At 43.1% G+C, this 21,090-nt stretch overlaps 2 protein-coding genes across 2 annotated transcripts in view; one reads left to right on the top strand and one right to left on the bottom strand.

Annotated features, from left to right (window-relative positions):
• Positions 1-35: 35 nt before the first annotated feature.
• Positions 36-3,211, top strand: LOC133019762 (ATP-sensitive inward rectifier potassium channel 1-like). The gene is made up of 3 exons (XM_061086318.1): positions 36-160; positions 268-417; positions 2,092-3,211. Exons 1-3 carry the CDS (start codon positions 36-38, stop codon positions 3,209-3,211), a joined length of 1,395 nt encoding a protein of 464 aa, XP_060942301.1.
• Positions 3,212-12,869: 9,658 nt separating this feature from the next.
• The window catches only part of vps37d (VPS37D subunit of ESCRT-I), a 28,366-nt gene continuing 20,145 nt past the window's right edge, over positions 12,870-21,090 (bottom strand). The window contains exons 3-4 of the mRNA XM_061085776.1: positions 20,543-20,625; positions 12,870-13,412 (exon numbers count right to left, since the gene is read on the bottom strand). Of these exons, the coding sequence (XP_060941759.1) occupies positions 12,870-13,412; positions 20,543-20,625 (626 nt within the window). The remainder of the gene's footprint in view (positions 13,413-20,542; positions 20,626-21,090) is intronic.

The raw sequence follows: 21,090 nt of genomic DNA, 5'->3' as shown, positions 1-21,090 counted from the left end.
TCCCAAATGTTCTCAGGGTTGAAAACAAAAACAGCATGGGTGCTCCACCACCGGCCACGGTAGCCCCCTTCAATGGATTCACCTTCCGCCTCACAAAAGCTCCGGAGGCTTTTCTCCCCAAACTCTGCTTCCACAACATTTTCACCATGACTCCATCGTGGTGAATCCACTGGTTTCAGTGGAGTAATGCAGGGTGTCTCTCTGCCAGTCAGACACAACCCACGTCCCCCTGGCAGCTCTGTGGCTGGTCCCCGTGTCTGGATGGAGGCCGTGTACATGGTGGCATGTGGCTGGGATTAGGAAATTTCACTGTGGATTAAAATCTTTCCAACGCCTCAACGGCCACTTGCTGAAAAGAAAGGAGAAGTTCCAGCAGAGCTGCAGTGAGCAGTGTGGGTCCATGGTCTCAGTTCCCAGGTACGTTCAAACCAAACTTCTCAAATGAGGCTGTACAACTTGTCTCTTGTTTCACTCAGAGTGAGTTTATGAAGTATTTGTGATATCTGTGCATTTAGTCTCATTTCAAAACAGGACTTTCTTTACTGAAGTATTTACAGCTGCTTAGAGGAACGTTGCTTTAACATGTTGACTAATTAAGAGAATTCCTCACTGTGGTCTACAGCTGATTGTGAAATGGAACTTTTGTGTATCAGAAATACAAAGAAACCAGGAATGTGTTGGCAACGGCATTTCTGAAAAACATTATTTAAGCTTAATCACAGGGGGAAAAAACAGCAGAGGCACAAAGAGACTTCGACAACATTGAATAAAGATATAAAGATATAAACAGGCTAAACAAGGACATAACAAGGATTTTAATTAGTAATTTTATTAAGTAACTTCAACTATTGTGGGATCAGACACTTTGAACAGTGTGGAGAGTTATTAGCTAATTTAAAAAAACGCTTTATCAGTAAGATTATTCTTAAACTTTATCCAAGAATCTTTATTTCAGTTTTGAAGTTTCTCAAATTTCTTGAATATGAATCTGGAACACACATTATAACTCAATTACGATTATATATCTTTCCCTTCACTGTTCTGTACTAAACAAACACACAGTGCTTCTGTTGTAATGACTGGAAAAAAGGGGGAAATTAGATTTACCGTCACGTGTTCTGTGCTCTGCTCATTTTCATGCTCTGGATTCTTCATTCTTCATTATTCATCACATGTGAACCCATGTCACTGATTAATCGCTCCAGCGTTCAAACGCCCGGAGCTGCGACGTGTTCCTGGAAAAATACAAACAACTGAACCGTCACATTTTCATGCTAAACTCCAGGGTTATGTAATCAAATGTTCCGACAGTGTTTCCAACAGAGTCTGTTTACGATTGGGCCTAAAGCTGCTGCGTAGTTTTCTGTTTGTTAATAAATTATGTATAAAGAACAAAACCTAGACAGTATTAGAGCGTCCATCAATTCTCTCAACGTCCCAGCTCTGTCTGTGACATTCAGCCCCGGGAGGATTCCACTCAACTCTTTAGAAAACAGGTCACAACAATAACACTTTTTATTTCATGTCACTTTTCCACACACCCAAGGACACCTTACAATATATCATAAATAAATACATGAGAAATTAAAGTGAAATCAAGGTTAAAATCTGATTATGAGGCAAAATGCAGTTTTAAAAATGTTGCTCAGACGGGAATATGGATCATTTATCTGGGACTATTATGTTGAGGAAAACACATTCCGCGTAAATGTGGAAAGTGGAAGTGACTCATTCGTGTGTTTTTGGAGATAATGAAGTTTCATGAGCTGGATTTTATTATCGTCGGTTTTAATCTGTAAAGCTAATCCTTAAAGGTACAGGGACGCAAATCCATCCAAAAACAACACAAACAAATTCCTGGGGCTCAACTGTTCGGCCACTTTAATCGAATAATACTGAAACGATGTGAAACGTGTTAATCCTGTTTTATTTGTATTCCCACAATGAAGAACTTTCCTTCTCCGACCCGAAACCTTACAAATGTAAGAAGTCGTATTTTGTACAGATTGTGAATCCTCCCATGAGCCAAATTGTTAAAACTTGGTCGCCTGTTCAATGCTCTGAACTAACTCCTGCGTTTGCTCGCTGCAGCTCCAGGATGTTGCGGCTGCTCCACGGACACCGAAGTTGCAAATCCCGCCTGGTCACCAAAGACGGGCGCTGCAACATTGAGTTTGGCAACATCGAGTACAGCAACCACTTTGCGTACCTGGTGGACTTCTGGACCACCTTCGTGGAGATCCGCTGGCGCTTCGTCTTCCTCCTGTTCGTGGCCTCCTTCACGGGGAGCTGGTTCCTCTTCAGCCTGCTGTGGTACTGGATCGCACAGAGCAACGGGGACCTGACCGGACAGAACAGCACTGACGGGCACGTGCGGTGCATAGACAACGTGAACGGCCTCACGACGGCGTTCCTCTACTCCCTGGAGACCCAAACCACCATAGGGTACGGTGGCAGGGCGCTGACGGGTCACTGTGCCGGCGCGGTGGCTCTGATTGTCGCCCAGTCTCTAATCGGAGTCTTCATCAACTGCTTCATGTGCGGCGTCGTCTTGGCCAAGATCTCGTCGCCCAAGAAAAGGGCGAAGACGGTGACCTTCAGCAAAACAGCCGTCATCTGCCTGAAGAAAGGAAGTCTGTGCCTCCTGATCCGAGTGGCCAACCTGAGGAAGACCTTGTTAATCGGCAGCCAGATCTACGGCAAGCTGCTGCGGACCACGACCACGCCGGACGGAGAGACCATCATTCTGGACCAGGTGGACATCGACTTCATGGTCGACGCTGGCAAGGACAACTTGTTCTTCGTTTGCCCTCTGACCCTCTACCACGTGATCAACGTGTCGAGTCCCTTCTACGAGCTCTCGGCCGACACCCTCCCCCAGCAGGACTTCGAGCTGGTGGTCTTCCTGGACGGCACGGCCGAGTCCACCAGCTCCTCCTGCCAAGTCCGGACCTCCTACATCCCGCAGGAGATCCAGTGGGGCTACAGCTTCCTGCCCATCATCTCCCGCACCAAGACCGGAAAGTACCACGTGGATTTCTCAAACTTTTCCAAGAGCGTCCGGGTGACCACGCCGCACTGCGTCCACTGCTTCGAGAGCGACGTGGACCAGAGGAACCACAACAGCCACGGAGAGCAGAAGGGCGGCATCGACAACCTGGGCTTTCAGGTGATCGACCTCAACGACTTTGTGGACATCACGAAGATGTAAAAAGAAGCGGAGAAGTATCTGGAGATGTGGGAAAGTGTCTGTCACTTCCCTATTTGGCAGATTTTCACAGTTAGTCAAACGGCGTGCGGAGGAAACGATTCTACGAGGAATCTCAAATCACTGTCGACTCTTTTTTGCCTCGAACGGCATAAAAAACATTCAAGGCTGTTTAACCGTCTGGAATGTAAAAAGAAATTCAGACGTGAGCGAGAGCTAAGCTGCTCATTTCAATCAAAGCATCTGTGGGACTTGTGACTGTGTGAAGGAAACGTGTGGAAGCTGGAGCCTGAAGTTCTGATGTGTAGAAAATGAAGGGGGGGGGGGGGGGGAATACTGGATGGCACAGTGGGTACTACTCGAGAAGATTAGGGGCCTGAGCCTTTTATAATGAAAATCTGCTCACTACAGAGGCTGAGTGAGGACAAAGGAAGTGAGGACTTTAGAGTTCCCTCATTTCTCCTCCTGATTCGTTAACGTGCTGTTTTTCTGTTTTTATTTCTTGTCCTGACGACTCGTGTGCCTTGATAATTAGGAAACTGTGAATGTAGCTGCTGCACATGCCATGATTTGAATTGTGACCAGTCTACAGCTCGTAGATCACGTTGTGTAAAACCCGAAACCTCTCAGGGAAACTAACGTCTGTAGTCGGTGAGGTGGGAATCTGAAACGCAAAATAAACGACGAGGATCGAGAAGCATTAAAAAAATGTCTTTTGAGAGTTTTATTCTGAACGATTGAGAACAGAATGTGACAGCGAGCGGCACAGACTGAACTGTGCTGCAGATATTTATCAAATCACAGTGGGTGGATGTGAAGCAGAAGAGTCAAGGCTGTGACTCGTTGGAAAATGAGAAGTTGCAGCTTAACAACCATCAGCACGTCTCACATTCAGGGCTGAATACGGACCAATCAGAGCAGAGCGTGGGCGGCGGTGGCTGAGGGGGAGAGCGGAGTGTCCTTGGGCAAGACACTGAACACCGACTTACGCCGTGTTCTATTAAACTACAGAGTTTCCGACCCTGTTGTCGTAGAGGAAAGGGGGTGATGAACAAACCTCACTACCCCCGACTTTGAAATCCAAGATGGCCCCTCTGCAAATCAACAGTAGTCAACAGTGTAGTATTTATTGTTTATCAGCCCTTCTGTCATTAAATGTGTTGTTCACCTCGGGTTGTTCGGGTGTGAAGTCATTCTGAGCTCCGAGGTGTAATTGAATGCAGCATTAAAGACACAGGAGCTAAAACCAAGTGTTTCAGACAGAGGCTGAAAAGAGGAGCAGCAGCAATGGAGCAGCTGTGTGAGAGAAGTCATGTGTTTTCTGAACTTTAGAGCTTTAAAACCTGTTTAAATAACAACACTAATTCAATTCATGAACCTGAATGTGTCTCCTCTCCTCTCCGGCCACTAGAGAGCATCGGAGCGCTGCTGTGATTTAGTGGAATTAGCCTGAAAATTTGATAATGAACAATTAATTCAGTGTTTTTTTTCCCCAAATTGTCCCAGTTCTGCCAGCAGCAGCTTCCATGTAATCACTCATGTGAGAAAAGGTGCCAGTGCCCCCCCAGTGCCCCCCCAGTGCCCCCCAGTTTACTGACTGCCAGCAACACAACCGGACCTGGTTCCTCAGCAGCTGTGTGTGTCTGTGTGTTGTGGATGCAGGTTGTTCCTTTAAGGCTCCAGCACTTTTAGATCTATTCTGAAATGGCTGTCATCCCATTAGGATTTACAGAGGCGAGTTAACTGGGCTTCATCTGCATAACAATGACGAGAAATGTTGAGGGGGATCGGCTCAGAGAGTCAGAGCAGCTGAGGAGGGGAAATAAAAAATGAAGATGAAGATGAGAGGACTGAGCGAAGGGTACAGCAGCGTTTTTTTAATCTGAAGACGCCAGAGGCTGGTTTCACTGATCACAATCACACTCTATCCCCCCCGAGATGGAGGCGATAAACACACAGGCCCGATTCTCCGGCTCTGAGCCTCCGCACAATGACTCTGAAATAAAATAATGGATTCTACATTAAAGGGCCGAGCTCTCAGCTGTAATTTGAGTCGGTTTATGTCGATGTGGAAAAAGAAGAGTGGGAGATATATTGGTAACGGAGCTGGTGGAAGCAGCGGGAAGACGCAGTGAGGGAACTTAGATGGTTCCCTCAAGAGGACGAGGTTTAAAAACAGATGCACGAGGAGGCAGAAACATGAAGGAACACGAGGAGACGATCTGATGAAGAGCTGCTGGAGACGGGCGGTTTAAGAGTGAGTGGGTGGGAAAGAAGAGGAAGGAGAGCAGGTTCACATGAGGACGTCTGGAGGATGAACGGAGGGATGGAGGGATCCAGAGGAGCCAATGAGAGGAAGAGGAAAACGTGAATTATAGTTTGAATTAAACAAAATTCTATATTTCTTGCAGACTTGTAGATATTAGAGACTCTTCCAGTCGAGGACGTTCCACCTCTTCACCCTGAGAAGCTCTTACAGCTCATGTTTGTTCAGGGTCATTTTCCTGCTGAATGATGAACTGTGATTTAATATGAACACTTGGAATATTCCAGTAAACCTTTGCATTCCTCCTCATGCTTCCATCAACACTGAACAACAGTAAATAGCAGGTTGCCCTTTGAGAACCACTGACATTTGCATCTTGCTGTGTCTCCTCCGAGGTTCTGGTTGAGAAGTTCACTTTATATTTTTGTGCATAGGAACATGCAACTTGCTGAGATGTCACAATCTCAGACAAGCAGCCATGAACTCTGAAGTAAAGTAAAACTTATCTAGTTCAAAAAAAGAAGAAAAGAAGTTAACCGTATGTGATAGTTTGCAAATATAAAATGCAACTGAACAGTAATATCTGAAAAGTCATGAAGAATCTAGTCCATTTTAATCCTTAATTTACATCATATACCCAAATACATTTTTTAACTTAAATGATTAGTTTGGTTCCACTCGCATTTCGACTTAGTGGGACACATGTTTTTTATATTAAAGTTGAATATATAATTCTTGTTCCTGAAACCACATTTACTCTCTCTGTTTGATTTCAGCTGGTGACAAACCGGACGAGTTCGATCGGACAAATGTATTTTATTGACGACTTCTGGATCCATACATGCATCATATGGAAATTATCTCACATGTAAACGTGTTGTTTAAGGTCACTTCAGTGTCGAGTTTCATCCAATAACACGTCAACATGATTTTCATGAGCTCAGCGAAATATGAGAACTTTCCCGGCAGAAAGTGAATTAAACTGTGTGTAAATAACTGTTAACTGCAGCCATTTGTATTCAGCTTGTGGAATCACAGACCATCAAATGTGATTTCAAGAGAATTTAAAAGCAAGTCAACACTCAAACATTATTCATGAGGGACATATTTTTTTCAGTAGCATCAGGTGATGAATTAAAACACTAGACGACATCTGCTTGTGTTTAATTACAGTGAAGCGACGCTGCTAATAGCTGTTAAATGATTAATAATTAATAAGTGGCGCTAATGGAGCCACCTTTCATTAAGGGGAGAGTTTTTTCTTCTTCATCTCAGCAGATGGGACATGTCAAATCCTTTCTGCTCAAAGATGGTTTCTGTCACTTCAGTTTCATCAACCTTTGGGTCTCAAGCCCACGTCTCCAACCTCGAGACCCCCAAAACTCAGCAGGATCATCCTCTGGGGACCTTGAACTTCCTGGAGAAAAGTTTCCATCCAATACTTCCTGATATATTTCCCCCTGTCAGACCAGTTGCCACCCGCCGAGTCAACACCAGTATCATGGCTGAAGAGATGAAGCTTTAAAGTCGCAGGTTGGATTGAAGCGAGCGGAGCAGCTGTGTTTACTTTGTTCCGACCTCGCACTCAAACTCCAGATGTGACGAGAGATTCTGACATTTTAACATCCTGTCGTTTCGGAGACAGAAGAAGAAAATGTTGCACAACCTCCTCCACGGCATTGTTCCTAAATGATGTCTCCAGTGAACCCACACACACACACACACACACACACTCACACACACACACTGTATATCAAATGTTCAGATGGCGTCTCAGTGGAGCAGCTGGTCAGACGCCAGCAGAGATGTTCATCAGATTCGTGGTTTAGCCGCGTCTCCACCGCCCACAGACGCAGAGTATGGCCTAATGTACTCCATATAAATATTTTAGCATCATTTTCCCTCAGCTGCGACCGACAGACCGACTTGAAGAACCTCCCCCGGGAGACGCCCGCCTGCACGATGCTCTTCAAACACACACAAACATTTATTTAATCAAAACATCATTTTTTTCCTCCTGAACGATGACGACTCACAAAGCTGAAATCAAATCGGAAACCTTCGTTTTTATTGCACTTCACAGATAACGGAGGAGGTGTGTGACCAGTCAGGATTCCCCCCCCCCACCAGCTGGACCACTTATATACGAAGCAGTGACCTTCCAGTCTCCCACCTGCTGCCAGTCAGATAAAGACTTTTATTCTTTTCCCTATGGAACAGTTATTACCTCTGTAAATCTCCACCGATGCAGCATTCGGCCTCGAGCTTTTATAGATTCCCTCGGGAGAAGAAGTGGATAACGAGCAGGTTTACTAGAGATGACTGCGACTTATTTAAATGTCGAGTGTTGTCAAGTTCTCGGCTCAACCACAGGGACTTTGAGGAATCAGAACCTCTGAGGTTTAATCAGAGTTTGTCTACGTGCAGGTTCCACATCAGGTTCTCTTAGTTTCTCTCTCGGGCTTCGACAGAAGACTGTGTCTGGAGCTGCACTTTAACAGGAGGAGGAGGAGGAGGAGGAGGAAACGTGGACCACCACCTCCACCAGCCTGGCCTCCATGTTTTCAGACTACACAACACGTCACCATGTCCTGGTTTCACTCTCCTGTTTGTCTGGAGTTCGGAGAGTTGAGTCGTGACTGAACTTCAGCTGTGCCAGAGCCTGAAGACGACTCATTAACAATTTCTGTCATGCCAGAAATTAATCCAAGTGTGTGACGGCCGGTCGGCAGCATGTGATCACACTCCTCCCTGCACTCTGCACAACAAACACACAACCTAACATTCTGTAGAATTCCCCTTTAACTCTCTCTCGACCCCTCAAATCCCCCCCCGTGACCACGTCTGGTTTCCCAACCCTCATGTTGAACACATTTGTTTTGTGCTACTTAGCAGTGACATTAATTTAATATATATTTAAGATGTTTCCTGCCTCGGTTCATTTGACTTCTCCTGTGTATTTCTAACCTACTTAACTCATTGTGACGCACAACACAACTAATGAATACAACATTATCTCCAGTGTTGTTCACCGTGTGTTTGTGTAGCAGCGCTGCAGTTTCAGTGGAAGGTGGAGAAATCTAATGATAAGCTTCATTGCAGTTGAAGAATTTGTAGAGAAGCTCGTTTAGTTCACTGATTGTGAGTCAGAGCAGCCGTCACAGCACATTACAGTCACGTAATCATCATGTAACCCACATATAACAGCACTGATGTGTAGAGCATACATACATTAACATTTTCTCTCTATAGACGTCCTGCTAGAGACGGAACAGACTCCGGAGGCCACTCTGTCCTTTAACATGAATTAATAATAGTTGCTTTATGCATAAGAAGCATTTTAATCATCAGTCTGTCACATGGAAATCCTCCAGTTTCAGGAATCAACTATTTCTTTGTCGTTATCCCACAAAACAATGAATTTACGAAGCTCCTGCAGTTTAAATAACCATCATTTTTAATTTGAAAAGACAGTCAAACGGGAGAAAACCAGCCACTGATCACATGATCAAAAAGAACAATGCTTTCAAATGTTTTCTTTAGAGATTTCTTCACAAATTGACATTTTATTCTGAAAGGTTTTGACGTCCACGTGGGTCCAGTCCCATGTTGTGTCGTTGTAGCTCGACACTCGAGCTCATGCGGCTCCGCACACATGAACAGAAATGAGTTGGATATTATTAGCTCGTGTTCAGTCGCTGCTGATCGGCTGTGACACGTTCAGAGTCACCTGGTACGAGCGCCTGCAGCCACGGCTCCTTCATGTCAGATGTTCATGTTCGGCTCAACGACTGGACTGTATTTAAAGATGTTTATTATAAAAGGCAACATTCATTTATCTATTTTATAACTGTTTATTTCTGTTGTGTTTTTGAGAAGGCTGCTGGTTTCAGTCCCTGATATAGAAAGAGAGACAATAGAAGAGACTGAACGAACAAAAGCAGAGTCGCAGAAACAAGCACTTTACAGTCGGAGGATATTTCAAACTAGTGTCCGATCATCACATGAATCATCAGGTCTGAACTAAATGAATTCTGCTTCAGGAGAATTCAGACAGCTCTGTAAAAAGAAAACTTTACAGGTCCTGTGTTGTAGTTAAATTCCTGGAAACTTTCTCTGGTATTTGGCTGTAAATCCAAATTCTTTAATTCAAATTAGAAAATGACTCTCAGCCAAAATCAGGATAAACTGTGTGGATGATGGAAGAGTAAGAACTGAAGCAGTTCATCATAACCTTTTTACTAAAAACTCAACCCAATGAATATTAACTGTAGCAAAAACTGTTTCTCCATTTCCACCTTGTAAATAAACTAATTTATAAAGTTTACAGACGAACACCAGGTAACTTGTGTGTAAAGTTTCCAGCGAATAAGCTGTATAAAGCAGGATCAGTCAAATAAACTGAAAAATGACAGGGTTTCAAACTTTTTGTTATTATTTTATTACACCGGTCAAATCTCAATGCAACAATGGAATGTTGAAGTTTGTCACTGTTCTGATGGTTAAGACTCTGACATGAACCTGTGAGTGTGTGTGTGTGTGGGGGGGGGGGTCTGTGCGACACCTTCATTTAACTAAAGAAGCCGTTGCACTGCACTTTGATTTCTCCCCTGAAGACCCTGAGTGGACACAGAACTGCATGATGAGTCGGAGCCGGTGCCCAGTTACATCCAAACTTCAGAAGCTGCAGCCGTTAGCTTAGCTTAGCATAAAGACCGAATAAATGGTAAATGGTTTTGTATTTATATAGCTCTTTAGAAGTAGGTAGCGTGTCTCTGTCTGAAGGAAACAACTTCACCTCCAGCCTGGTTTACACTCAAGACTTTCACTGATCAACATCATGAACATCTGGACTATTCCATTAGGAAAAGACACGTGGAAACTTCTTACCTGACTATATTCAGATTAAAGCTTAAACAATAGATCAGGTCATTTTTACACAATTTCTGAAATTACATAAGACCAAATGATTGATTTTAGCTGCAGACTCCTGGAAGTTAAACCACAACATGCCTTTACAAACTTTGTTGTACAGAATAAAAACATAAAGACATCATGTGTTAATAACTGAGCTTTCCAGGGCCTGATGTGTAGTTTTCGTTACCGTCAGACAGAGCTAGGCTAATGCTTTACCCCCCCATCTGTCTTTATGCTAAACCAATTCCTTTAAGGGACCTGCAAGAAAGCCTCAAGGATTCCGTTGAATTAAAAGTGTGCCCGTTAAAAAAAAGAAGGTGAGGCGTCCTTCACTGATTTAACAACAGACCATAAACAAAACCCTGTGGTTGGAGGCATGAAATAAAAAAACAATAAAAACTGAACTCAAGAAGAAGAGAAAACTTTTATCCAGACCGAAGAAAGAAAAACAAACAAATCAAAAAGCCTCCGCTGGGTTTTTAAAAGTTACAAAACTTGTTTTTTTGGCACATTTTGCGTCTTGTTCAAACAGGAAGTTTGTTTCCCTTTTGTCTTTAAAGAAGTTTTAGCCTTTGTTTTTTATCAGTTGTACTTTCATCACCAGTCTAACTGCTGAGATCTGATATTGTTATTCATATTCTCACCTCGTGGTTCCATAAGACGCAGAGCTGAAGAAACAACATCCACAGATCTCAGCAGTCGACTTTCTGAGCGATATCTGATAGAAACTCTGACCCAAACTTTTAAATATCACCCAAAAATAAAAAATAAAAAGGGAAGAACGCTTTAAAGAAAAATCCTCAGAGCTTTGACATCAGCTCATCAAGATATTTCCCGACGAGAAAAATGACAGATGTTAAAATCAGAGCAATCTCTCTTTACAGTAGAAATATGAAAGTATTTTTTGTATTTATGTAACTGGGCACTGGCCTGTAAAAGGCATTTTCATGTACTTTGTCGAGATGTAGTAAGCATGCACTTATATGAGTTATTAATGAGCTAAATGTGTGTTTGAGAGGAAACCCATTACAACTACAATCCAAAGCTTTTCCCTTTAAACGCTGCAGGACGGATAAAAGAGAGAGAGAGAGGAAGACGTTCGGCTGTGGAGGTTTTTCTCATAGAGATTAAATTCCACCTCACTCTGCATCTCAGTTTTGGGGGCAGAAATAATAAAAAAAATAATAATAATAAAAAAAGGAAACCACAAACACCGGCTGCTTCTGTGGAGGAGACGCAGCTCTTCATTTAGCTCGGTAAACAAGGATCTTTGAAGTCAGCCATTTAAAATAGGATTTACATGAATAAATAAAACGGCTCACGGATGTGTGAGCGGCAACACTGTTCGCTGAAATCGCACAAGAAGGCAGAGGGCTCTGGGTAATCTCCTGTGACGGTGACACACACACAGACACACACAGACACACACAGACGACACAGGAAACACTACTGACAGGTTGCAGTCTGGGACTCATTAATAAATACGTCCTGCTCTGCTCCAACAGAACGTCTTTGTTTCACCTTCGATCTGAAAACCCATTGTTCTTCACCCACAGGATCCGAGTGTGAAGCTTTTCTTCTCGTTCGACACAAAACAAACACGTTATCGATGCCATTGTTCACTTTGATCTCATCCAACAACCAGAGTTTGGTTTTCCTGTCGATGTGCTTCACAACCATGTGCTTCCCATCCTCCAGTTTGAAGTATAAAAATATGATAAAATTTAAAATAACACTAGGGGGACGGATAGCATTTTTTTATTGAATTCAAATCCACAGTCTGGTTTTTGAATTTTTTTGGAATAACTTATCTCGGGTAAAGAGTAAAAAAGAAAACTATGACTCAAAGATCTTTTATGTTGGCAGAGGAGCAGCAGCAGCTTATTATCGGACACTTAATTAACTTCATCAGCTCCCGTTTGTGTTTGAAATGTGATTTTAACAATTTATTTCTGCTTAATTTTGATTTTGTGTCATTGCCTTCAGGATGTTCATCTGACATCTCACAGTTATTGCTGCTTTTCCTCTTAATGTAACAGTCGTTACTTCAACACCGAGTGATGTCACACAATAAAAAAATACTAGTTTGCACCGTCAGCGCTAAAATCTCCCCAAAATGATGATGTTTGATAAATGATAAACTGGTTCATGGTCTCCCATCGTCCCTGTGACTGTACGCTTTCTGTTGCTCTTCACTACAGGAGAAGGACAATGAGAGATTTAAGGTTTGATGTGAGATTTGTTGGCGTTTCACCGGATCCAGAATGGGACCCGGTATTAAAACCCGATGCTGAGTCCTTCCCGCCCGGGTTCCTCTGATGGAGACGTCATGGATGAAGAACAGAGACGGACTTCCTGCCTCTGCTTCAGTCTTTGCTTTACGTGATTATGACAGCCATTGATTCCTCTCAAACAGGCTTCTTTCCATCTTCCTCCTCTTCTTCCTCTTCCTCCTTCCCCCCCCGCCCTCCTCCAGCTTTACCGGAACGGCGGCTCGGGCTGTTGGGGGTTGGGCCTGTAAAGCTGCTGCACTCTCACCGGCCTCCCGTTGGCCGGCCAGCCCCCCGATAGCTGTCCGATGACCCTGAGGTTGACCGGCTGCCCGTGTCCTGGCAGCGGCGTGCTGGGGCCGAGGATGTGGGTCTGTCCCAGCTGGGGCTCGGGCGTCGGGGGGGTGCTACTCTGATAGCAGGGGGCCGAGGCCGGGGGGGAAACCGGGTAGTGAGGCAGGAGGATGGCCGGCGTGAGGCCGTAGCGCACCTGGAACAGTCTCAAAGGTCCTTGCGCTACGAAGCCGTTGGGCCGCTGCGGCTCCGGGGGCGTGTCCTGGTCCCTCTTCACCTCCGGGACCCGGCTCTCCTCCGCCGTCTTGGTTTTGCCCGGCTGGCGTTTGGCCTGAGCGACCTCCTGCAGCTTCTCCGCCTGCGCCCGGCGGACGTGATAGGTCTTCCTGGAGCACTGGAAGGAGTCCAGGAAGTCGTCCAGGTTGACGTTCCCCTCCATGAACTTCTCCAGCAGCTCCTGTGAAGCAGAAGAGACAAAAACAAACCGGCATCAGCAGACGAAGGACAACACACAAAGGGAGGTCCGACCGCTCAAACAAACTCCTGCAAGGATAAAGAGGATTTAATCAGCTCCGGGATGTTTACCCATGAACTTTGGCACAGTTTGCCGGCTACAATATCTCACTGTAAGAACATTTTACACAGTCAACAGAGATCCGAGCGCAGCAACTGTTACATTTGGCAAAGCTTGAAAGCCGAGCGATCATTTCTCTGTGTGCGTTCCCAGGATGTGAGGAGTCGGAGCCTCAGCTGCTTCGGGACTGAAGTGAATCTCCCGCATCAACCACAGTTATTGTTTTTCTAAGTCAAAAGTGATTCAGTTTAACACCGATCTGGGACGGAAGGCGGATATTTAGTTTGGCCGTTATATCACATTCTGTCCTGAAGGAATCGTCGATCGCTGTAATGGCCGCTCACAGATTTTTCTGTCCGTGGACTAATCGATTGTTTCAGCTCTGAATGTGTTCGGTATGTATGTAACCTAATTTCACCCTCTGACCTACTTTCCTCTGTGCATCTCCACTTAGTGAACGTACAGCAGCGTGCACAGGCTGATGTGAACCAACAGGAACCAACATCTGCTCGTGGAAGAAGATCACGTTAATTCAAACGTTAACTGTCTTCATACTAAATCTGTTTTACGCTCGTTTTGTGATATTCATACTATCTACTAAGAGTTATCACACTTTTCCTGCACATTACATAATTTTTCAAACTGAGCTTTGTTACTTATCTTGTTAAAACCTTCTTCAATTAAGTTTATTTTAGGAACAGATGAAAGTGTTAATTATCTATTATCTGTTTTAGATTTGGACTAACATGCATTTAGTGTTTTTATGTTTCATTTCAGTGTTTTGGCGTTGACTACCCCTGATGCCAAATTCGTTTCATTGGTCATTTGTAAAACAGGAACAAATTCAATTGTTTGGACAGTTGATATTTTATGATATTCTAGCTTCAAGTAACCTGGACACACAACAGAAGTCTCATCAAACAAATGGACTTTTCCTTGATTTAAAAAACAACGTTATTCATACTATCTGTTTTACACTCGTTTTGTGATATTCATAGTAGCGTCTAACAGTTATCACACTGTTCCTGGACATTACATAATTTTTCAAACTGAGCTTTGTTACTTATCTTGTTAAAACCTTCTTCAATTAGGTTTATTTTAGGTACAGATGAAAAACGAGTTAATTATCTATTATCTGTTTTAGATTTGGACTAACGTGCATTTAGTGTTTTTATGTTTCATTTCAGTGTTTTGGCGTTGACTCCCCCTGATGCCAAATTTGTTTCATTGGTCATTTGTAAAACAGGAACCAATTCAATTGTTTGGACAGTTGATATTTTATGATATTCTAGCTTCAAGTAAACTGGACACACAACAGAAGTCTCATCAAACAAATGGACTTTTCCTTGATTTAAAAAACAACGTTATTCATACTATCTGTTTTACACTCGTTTTGTGATATTCATAGTAGCGTCTAACAGTTATCACACTGTTCCTGGACATTACATAATTTTTCAAACTGAGCTTTGTTACTTATCTTGTTAAAACCTTCTTTAATTAGGTTTATTTGAGGTACAGATGAGAAACGAGTTAATTATCTATTATCTGTTTTAGATTTGGACTAACATGCATTTAGTGTTTTTATGTTTCATTTCAGTGTTTTGGCGTTGACTACCCCTGATTGCCAAATTGCCCCTCGGCGATAATAAAGATATTCCATCAGATCAATTAATCTCATAAATCACTTAAGTGTTTGGTCATTGATCAATTAAAATCACCATTTTCCCATAATCCAAAGTGACGTGGTCCGATTTATATTTTTCTGCCGATCGCCTCATCGATTGTTTTCAGCTGTAATTGTGTTTTTCATGTTCACAGTTAACTGATTTATCTCAGTGACCTGGTTTATTCTGATCTTCAGTGTGATGACCTGTGAATTAGGTACAGAAATTTGTTTCATTGATCATTTGTAAAACAGGATGATTCCTAATACAATTGTTTGGACGGTTGATATTTGACGATCTTCTCAGAACTATAGCTTCAAGCAACCTGGACACACAACAGAAGTTTCATCAAACAAATGGACTTTTCCTGGATTTAAAAAACAACGTTGGTGTTATTCTGTTTTTCAGTCCGTGAGGAAAACACCAAACTTGTGAGTCTGCCTCTAATCACGTCCTCCGTCTGTGGCTCTCAAGCCTCCAGCACATTGATTCTAATTAAAGATATAAATCTTTATAAACACCTCACAAATGTTCACTTTATAAAAAGACTGCACAGCTGTAGTTTTAGCACAATTCACTCACACAGTAAAGAGAAGGTGCTGCTGTTTGGAGCAGTTAATTAAAACACATTCTTCGCTCTGGTTACTAGAAGGTTTTACTCAAAATAAACCACAGGTAACGTCGCCCAGAGGCGGGTTTTAAAAGTTTCTATTAAAAAAAAGAGTTTAAACGCCCTGAGGAATAATATATATGAGGATTTAGGTGCAGAGGAAACACTTCAATCAATTCAAAGTTGCTCTTGTTTTATTCATTAATGTAATAAACACACATTTCCCTTTAGAATCTGAGACGTTAACGTTACAGCTGCTGTTTGCTGAAGTGTAAAACTCTCTCTCTCTCTCGGCCTCGCTCACTGTCCTTCCATTAATTGTCACTCGCCCTCTGGTCAACCGTAGCGTGTGATTGGTGGACTTTCTGGTTTATTGCCTCCCTCCCCCCCCCCTACCACTGTGTCTTCACCCACTGTGACACGAGAGCTTCTCCATCTGGCAAGGACGGCGTTCAGTAACCTCAGGTCGCAGTGAATCTCCTGACCTCACTGTCGAGAGCACGACAGCTGCTGCAGGCAAACGTTCTTCACGGTCACGTGCGGTAAACAAACTGATTTCTGCAGCGTCATGTTCTTACTTTGCAGTAAGTGAATGGAATAAAAATTAAAAAGCTGCAGCCGGATCTCGACAATAAACCTCCTGCTTCTGCTTTCATCAGGACATTAAACCACATCTGGATTCTTACCTCACGTCTGATGAAAGTTTGAACAGGAAGTGAGTTTTTAACTTTGATTATTGGCTTTAGAACAGTAAACCTCTGTTGATTATTTTCACGAGGTTATTAACTTACTGTCCCTGTCGGTGTGTCTGCAGAACAGAACAGGGACGGTTACTTCTTTGAGCAAATAAGATTATACAAAATAAAGTGTACGATGAATTTCTCCATCTATAAAAACAGACGGGGTGCACCATCTGGTTCTGATATTTGCTTTGATTCATGGATTAAATTACTTTAAAACTTCGCCCGGAGGCTGAATTTATGTAGATTAGTGCAGAGAGAGTCTTCAATAGTTTATGTCAACACAATGTATTATTAAAACCCTTTTTCTCTCCACAGTTTACTAAAGAAATCTGATCAGCGACGCATCATTTAAACTGCGATTTCCTTTTAATAAGAGGAATCCAGAGCTGCAGCAGGATTTCTTCTTCACCAGCCGTTAGATACAGTGAAGCCGTCAGTGTGAGTCCGACAAAGACAACAACACAAGTCACCTCCACGGCTGTAACACTAAATCTGCAGCCCCTTCAGAAAACAAGGCTGTGAACTACAGTTAAATCCTGAAGCAGTTCATTGAGCGTGTCCTCGATTCAGACACATGGAGTAAAGCTCATGTGAGGCTGCAGGGGGACGTGAGGGATTTACACAAGCAGGTTAAAGTTTGTTTCCTCCATCAGAGATCTCTGTTCAAGTTGCTACCTGACGAGGAAATTCTCCCAACCAGGACGCTTGTTTGACTTAAGGCAACAGAAGATGATGTTGACTTAAGTCGTCGAAGGCTTAGAACACACTATTTTCTCCAGAGTCACGCCAAGTGGCTGCATCCGAGCTCTGAGATGTTTTGGAGACTGGAGGACTGGACTACTTTATTCTATTTTATTTTATTTTATTCTATTTCTTATATATTGTTGTTTTTTATATTGTTGTTTTGTGTTCAGTGCACCAATGACACCAAGGGAATTTCCTGCATGTGCAAACATACCTGGCAAATAAAAGAATTCTGATTCTGATTCTGGACGTCAGTGCTGATGAGGAGCTAGACGTATTCCACACTGAAGCAATAAAAACCCTCTGAGGGTTTAATCTGGAATGTGTGAGATCGGAGGAGAGAACAAGGCGGCTGAAGAGAGACGTCTTTGTCTTTGTGTTCAACGTACAGCTTCATCATTCTGTCGTAAAATCCAAAATATGTGACGAGACAGATCTGTGAACGCCTCCATCTTCTTAAAGAGTTTGTTTAACCCACTGATTCAAGTATCAAACACCAAGCGTCTATCAAATATTTACTGACGTGTCCGTGTTGAGGCAGTTTGGCCTGTGCTGGGGGCGGTCCCTAATCAATCAGCTGACAGCCGCTAACGACCGAGGGAGGAGGTATTGATCGGAGAGGTTGTGGGGGTGGGGTGTTAGAGAGCAGATCAATCCCAGTCTGGAGCTGCAGCTCGGGCGCCGGGGGTGGATTTCATCCGCACGCCGCCCTGATCAAGGTCGAAGGAAGACGGAGGATTTACACTGGATCTGTGGATCCTTTCTGTAGCTTGTGAGCAACGAGCAGAGAAACACGATCGTTCTGCTCAGACATGAACATCGTTTTACTCCAACATGGACGATCGTTAGCTTTTACTTCAATGTTTTATGTTTCTACGGAGCAAAAAACATATATAATACACACAAGGTAATATATTCCAGTGTTTAATGTTAATTATCTGGACTGTGGACGTTCAATTTGTTCCATAATGAACCAAAACACTTCTGAGGTTTTTGCAACTAATATTCCTCTTTAAATTAATTTATTCTCCTTTAACTTAAAAGAACATAACCCCGGCTGTGTGTCTGTGATTGACGGCTGAGCCACGACAGCGTGTCAACACACCTGTGCTGCAAACTGATGCACCTGCAGGCACGGTTTTTAAAAACTGTTTCAAAAGTTATAATCCCTTAGATGTTTAGAATATCAAACGGAATCTTTTGATGCTATTTATAGCAGATTTCTGTTCAAAGCCACTAAACAGTATTTACACTGATTAGTTAACTCTCTGTGGAGTAGTTTGCTTTGTCGGTGGCTCAGTCTGTTATAAAACTAAATCTGTAGAGGAACTGGAAAGTCAAAAGACTGAAGCTTATACTGGACATGTGTTGTGCTGCTTCTCAATGAACCACATCTGCATAAATACAAGGAAACGTGCACAAGATCCATCTATAATCCACCTGAAGTCCGAAAGGATCAATGTCAATAAAGATTGTGTTATTTTTGACCAAATGTGTCTAAAGCATTTACAGAATGAGGTCCAGTGATTCATCTGCATCATAAGACAGAAGTGTAAGAAACACAGTAGATTCCTCTCCACTGTGTGTGTCTGTGTGTGTCTGTTTCTGTGTGTGTGTCTGTGTGTGTGTGTGTGTGTGTGTGTGTAAACACTCATGTCAGTACATGCATGCCCATCCGATGTAGAAGGAAAGGCTGTGTACATTTGCAAATACTGTGCAAAGACCTATGTTACGAATGACACAACGATGCAGAAGCATATAGTCAAGTGCCCAAAGTTTCCTCAGGGCTCAAATCAGTCTATGACAAAACAAAATGTTTATATTTATGTCTGTATATGACAAGGTAAATACAGTTAGTATATATTACCCACAACATTTCCAGTTTATTCCCGTTTATTCCCGTTAATTCCCGTATATTCCCGTGGAAAGTTTCCAACTTTCTATATTCCCGGAATTTTGCAACCCTAGTTGTGCTCTCACTGAACCACATCTGCATTTATACAAGGAAACGTGCACAAGATCCATCTATAATCCACCTGAAGTTCGAAATGATTAATGTCATATAAAGATTGTTATGTTATTTTTGACCAAATGTGTCTGCAGGTCTAGTGATTCATCTTCATCATGAGACAGAAGTGGAAGAAACACAGTAGATTCCAGTGTGTGTGTGTGTGTGTCTGTGTGTGTGTGTGTGTGTGTGTGTGTGTGTGTGTGTGTGTCTGTGTAAACACTCATGTCAGTACATGCATGTCGGAGAATCGTTCAGGCAGACGTCAGCAAATCTCTGTTGATAGAAGCAGAGCTCCGGTCTCTTCACGGTCGGGTGGTTCTGAGGTTTAGTTTTGATTTGGCTCCGATGTGGATGAATATCTCAGATAAGCTGCTCACGTGAGAACATGATGTGTTTGGGCCGGGTGATAATCGCTTTGGAATACTGTGCCTGTAAGTGACGCTTTTCCTTCAGGCTGCATTTTTCATTTTGCATCATTTAAATTCAACCTGCACCGTATTGAGTCAGATTATCAGTGATGTTAATGTCTGGATCAGTTTCTGGTGCCTCATCACTGGTTCTTGCCTCTCATAACATGGAGCTATATTTCCTCCGTGTTGTCTGATGGATATTTAACAGCATGAAAAGATGAAATATTTCATAAAATACCTTTGAATTCCTCATTATAGCCTTGGATTTATCTCGAGGTCACTTGTCTCTACATTGGGAGCCAGTGATCTACAGTTTATGTTAATTTCCATTTAAAACATGAACGCTTTTGTTCAGTTTTCCATCGGTCTGAAAAATAGACTCACTCATGTGTCATTATTGATACCCGAACATTTAAGATGTGTCTTGAGCATTTACTGGCAAAGTGACACTAACTGATCTGAAGCTGCTTCATCCCCACGAAGAATCTAAATTTACTCTGGAGAATGATTTCAGACTAAATATGTTGGTTTTTTGTTCTTAAATCCTTAAAGCTGCAACGTCAGAGAGCAGAATGAACACAACAGATATTGAACGGTCACTAACGCGGCTGCTGAGATGGATATTCCTCTCAGATGCTGGTCGACTGCTCAGATGTGTATGTATGTTCCTCATGTCTCCAGGGATCAGATTGCACAGAAGTGGGCGGGCTGCCAGCGAGACTCCAGGCTTTTCAGGAATCGACTACAACGCCGCGGCCAGCGAGATGGAGGAACTGTTCCTTTCCCTCCTCAGCGAGAACAAAAGAACGGAGCCGGTTTGGTCGTGGTTACCTCTGATTGCTCCTCTGCTTGTGCCACCTCCTCCTGCAGGAGGTTCTGCATCGTCTGCAGGCTCTGCTTCTGGACGTGAGCTCCTGCAACGACAAAGGAAACATCAGTGATGCATGCGGAGGGAGAGGAGGTATGACTTCACTGGAGCTGAAGAAAGAAAAAAACTACCCAGTAACCAAGAAACCGCAGCAGAGAAAATTATTTTCCAGATCACAAAGAGCCTTTCAGAGTATGTGCTGACGAGGAGATGGTGGTGGACACTTTCTGGCCAGAAAGAGAGGGAAACTGGGACTGGAGATATTTGACTTTGAGTTATTCTGGGGAGCTGGTCTCAGTTCTGGTGACCACGAAGCTGACTTCCATATCAGTCTCTCATATCTCCTCCTGTTACTTTCTCCAGCACACACCCACAAGAACCATCAAACTTAAACCAACACTTAATCATGGATAAATGATATAATTAAGCTCATTAGCGCTTTTCTTTGGCTTCGTGCTTTGCCCCGAGGCGCCCGGGAGGTTACTGTTCACGCACACATTGTGTATTTGAA

Source organism: Limanda limanda, chromosome 14, assembly GCF_963576545.1.
Source record: "Limanda limanda chromosome 14, fLimLim1.1, whole genome shotgun sequence".
NCBI classification, from domain to species: Eukaryota; Metazoa; Chordata; class Actinopteri; order Pleuronectiformes; family Pleuronectidae; genus Limanda; species Limanda limanda.
The sequence above is the reverse complement of the archived record's forward strand: the minus strand, read 5'-3'. Positions and strand labels throughout refer to the sequence as shown.

Excerpts from the sequence above, each read along its gene's own strand:
- LOC133019762 (XM_061086318.1), top strand. The coding sequence starts at position 36 with ATGGGTGCTCCACCACCGGCCACGGTAGCCCCCTTCAATGGATTCACC. Across the intron at positions 161-267 it reads TTCACCATGACTCCATCGTG|GCCGTGTACATGGTGGCATG; the intron begins GTGAATCCACTG and ends GTCTGGATGGAG. Across the intron at positions 418-2,091 it reads TCCATGGTCTCAGTTCCCAG|CTCCAGGATGTTGCGGCTGC; the intron begins GTACGTTCAAAC and ends TGCTCGCTGCAG.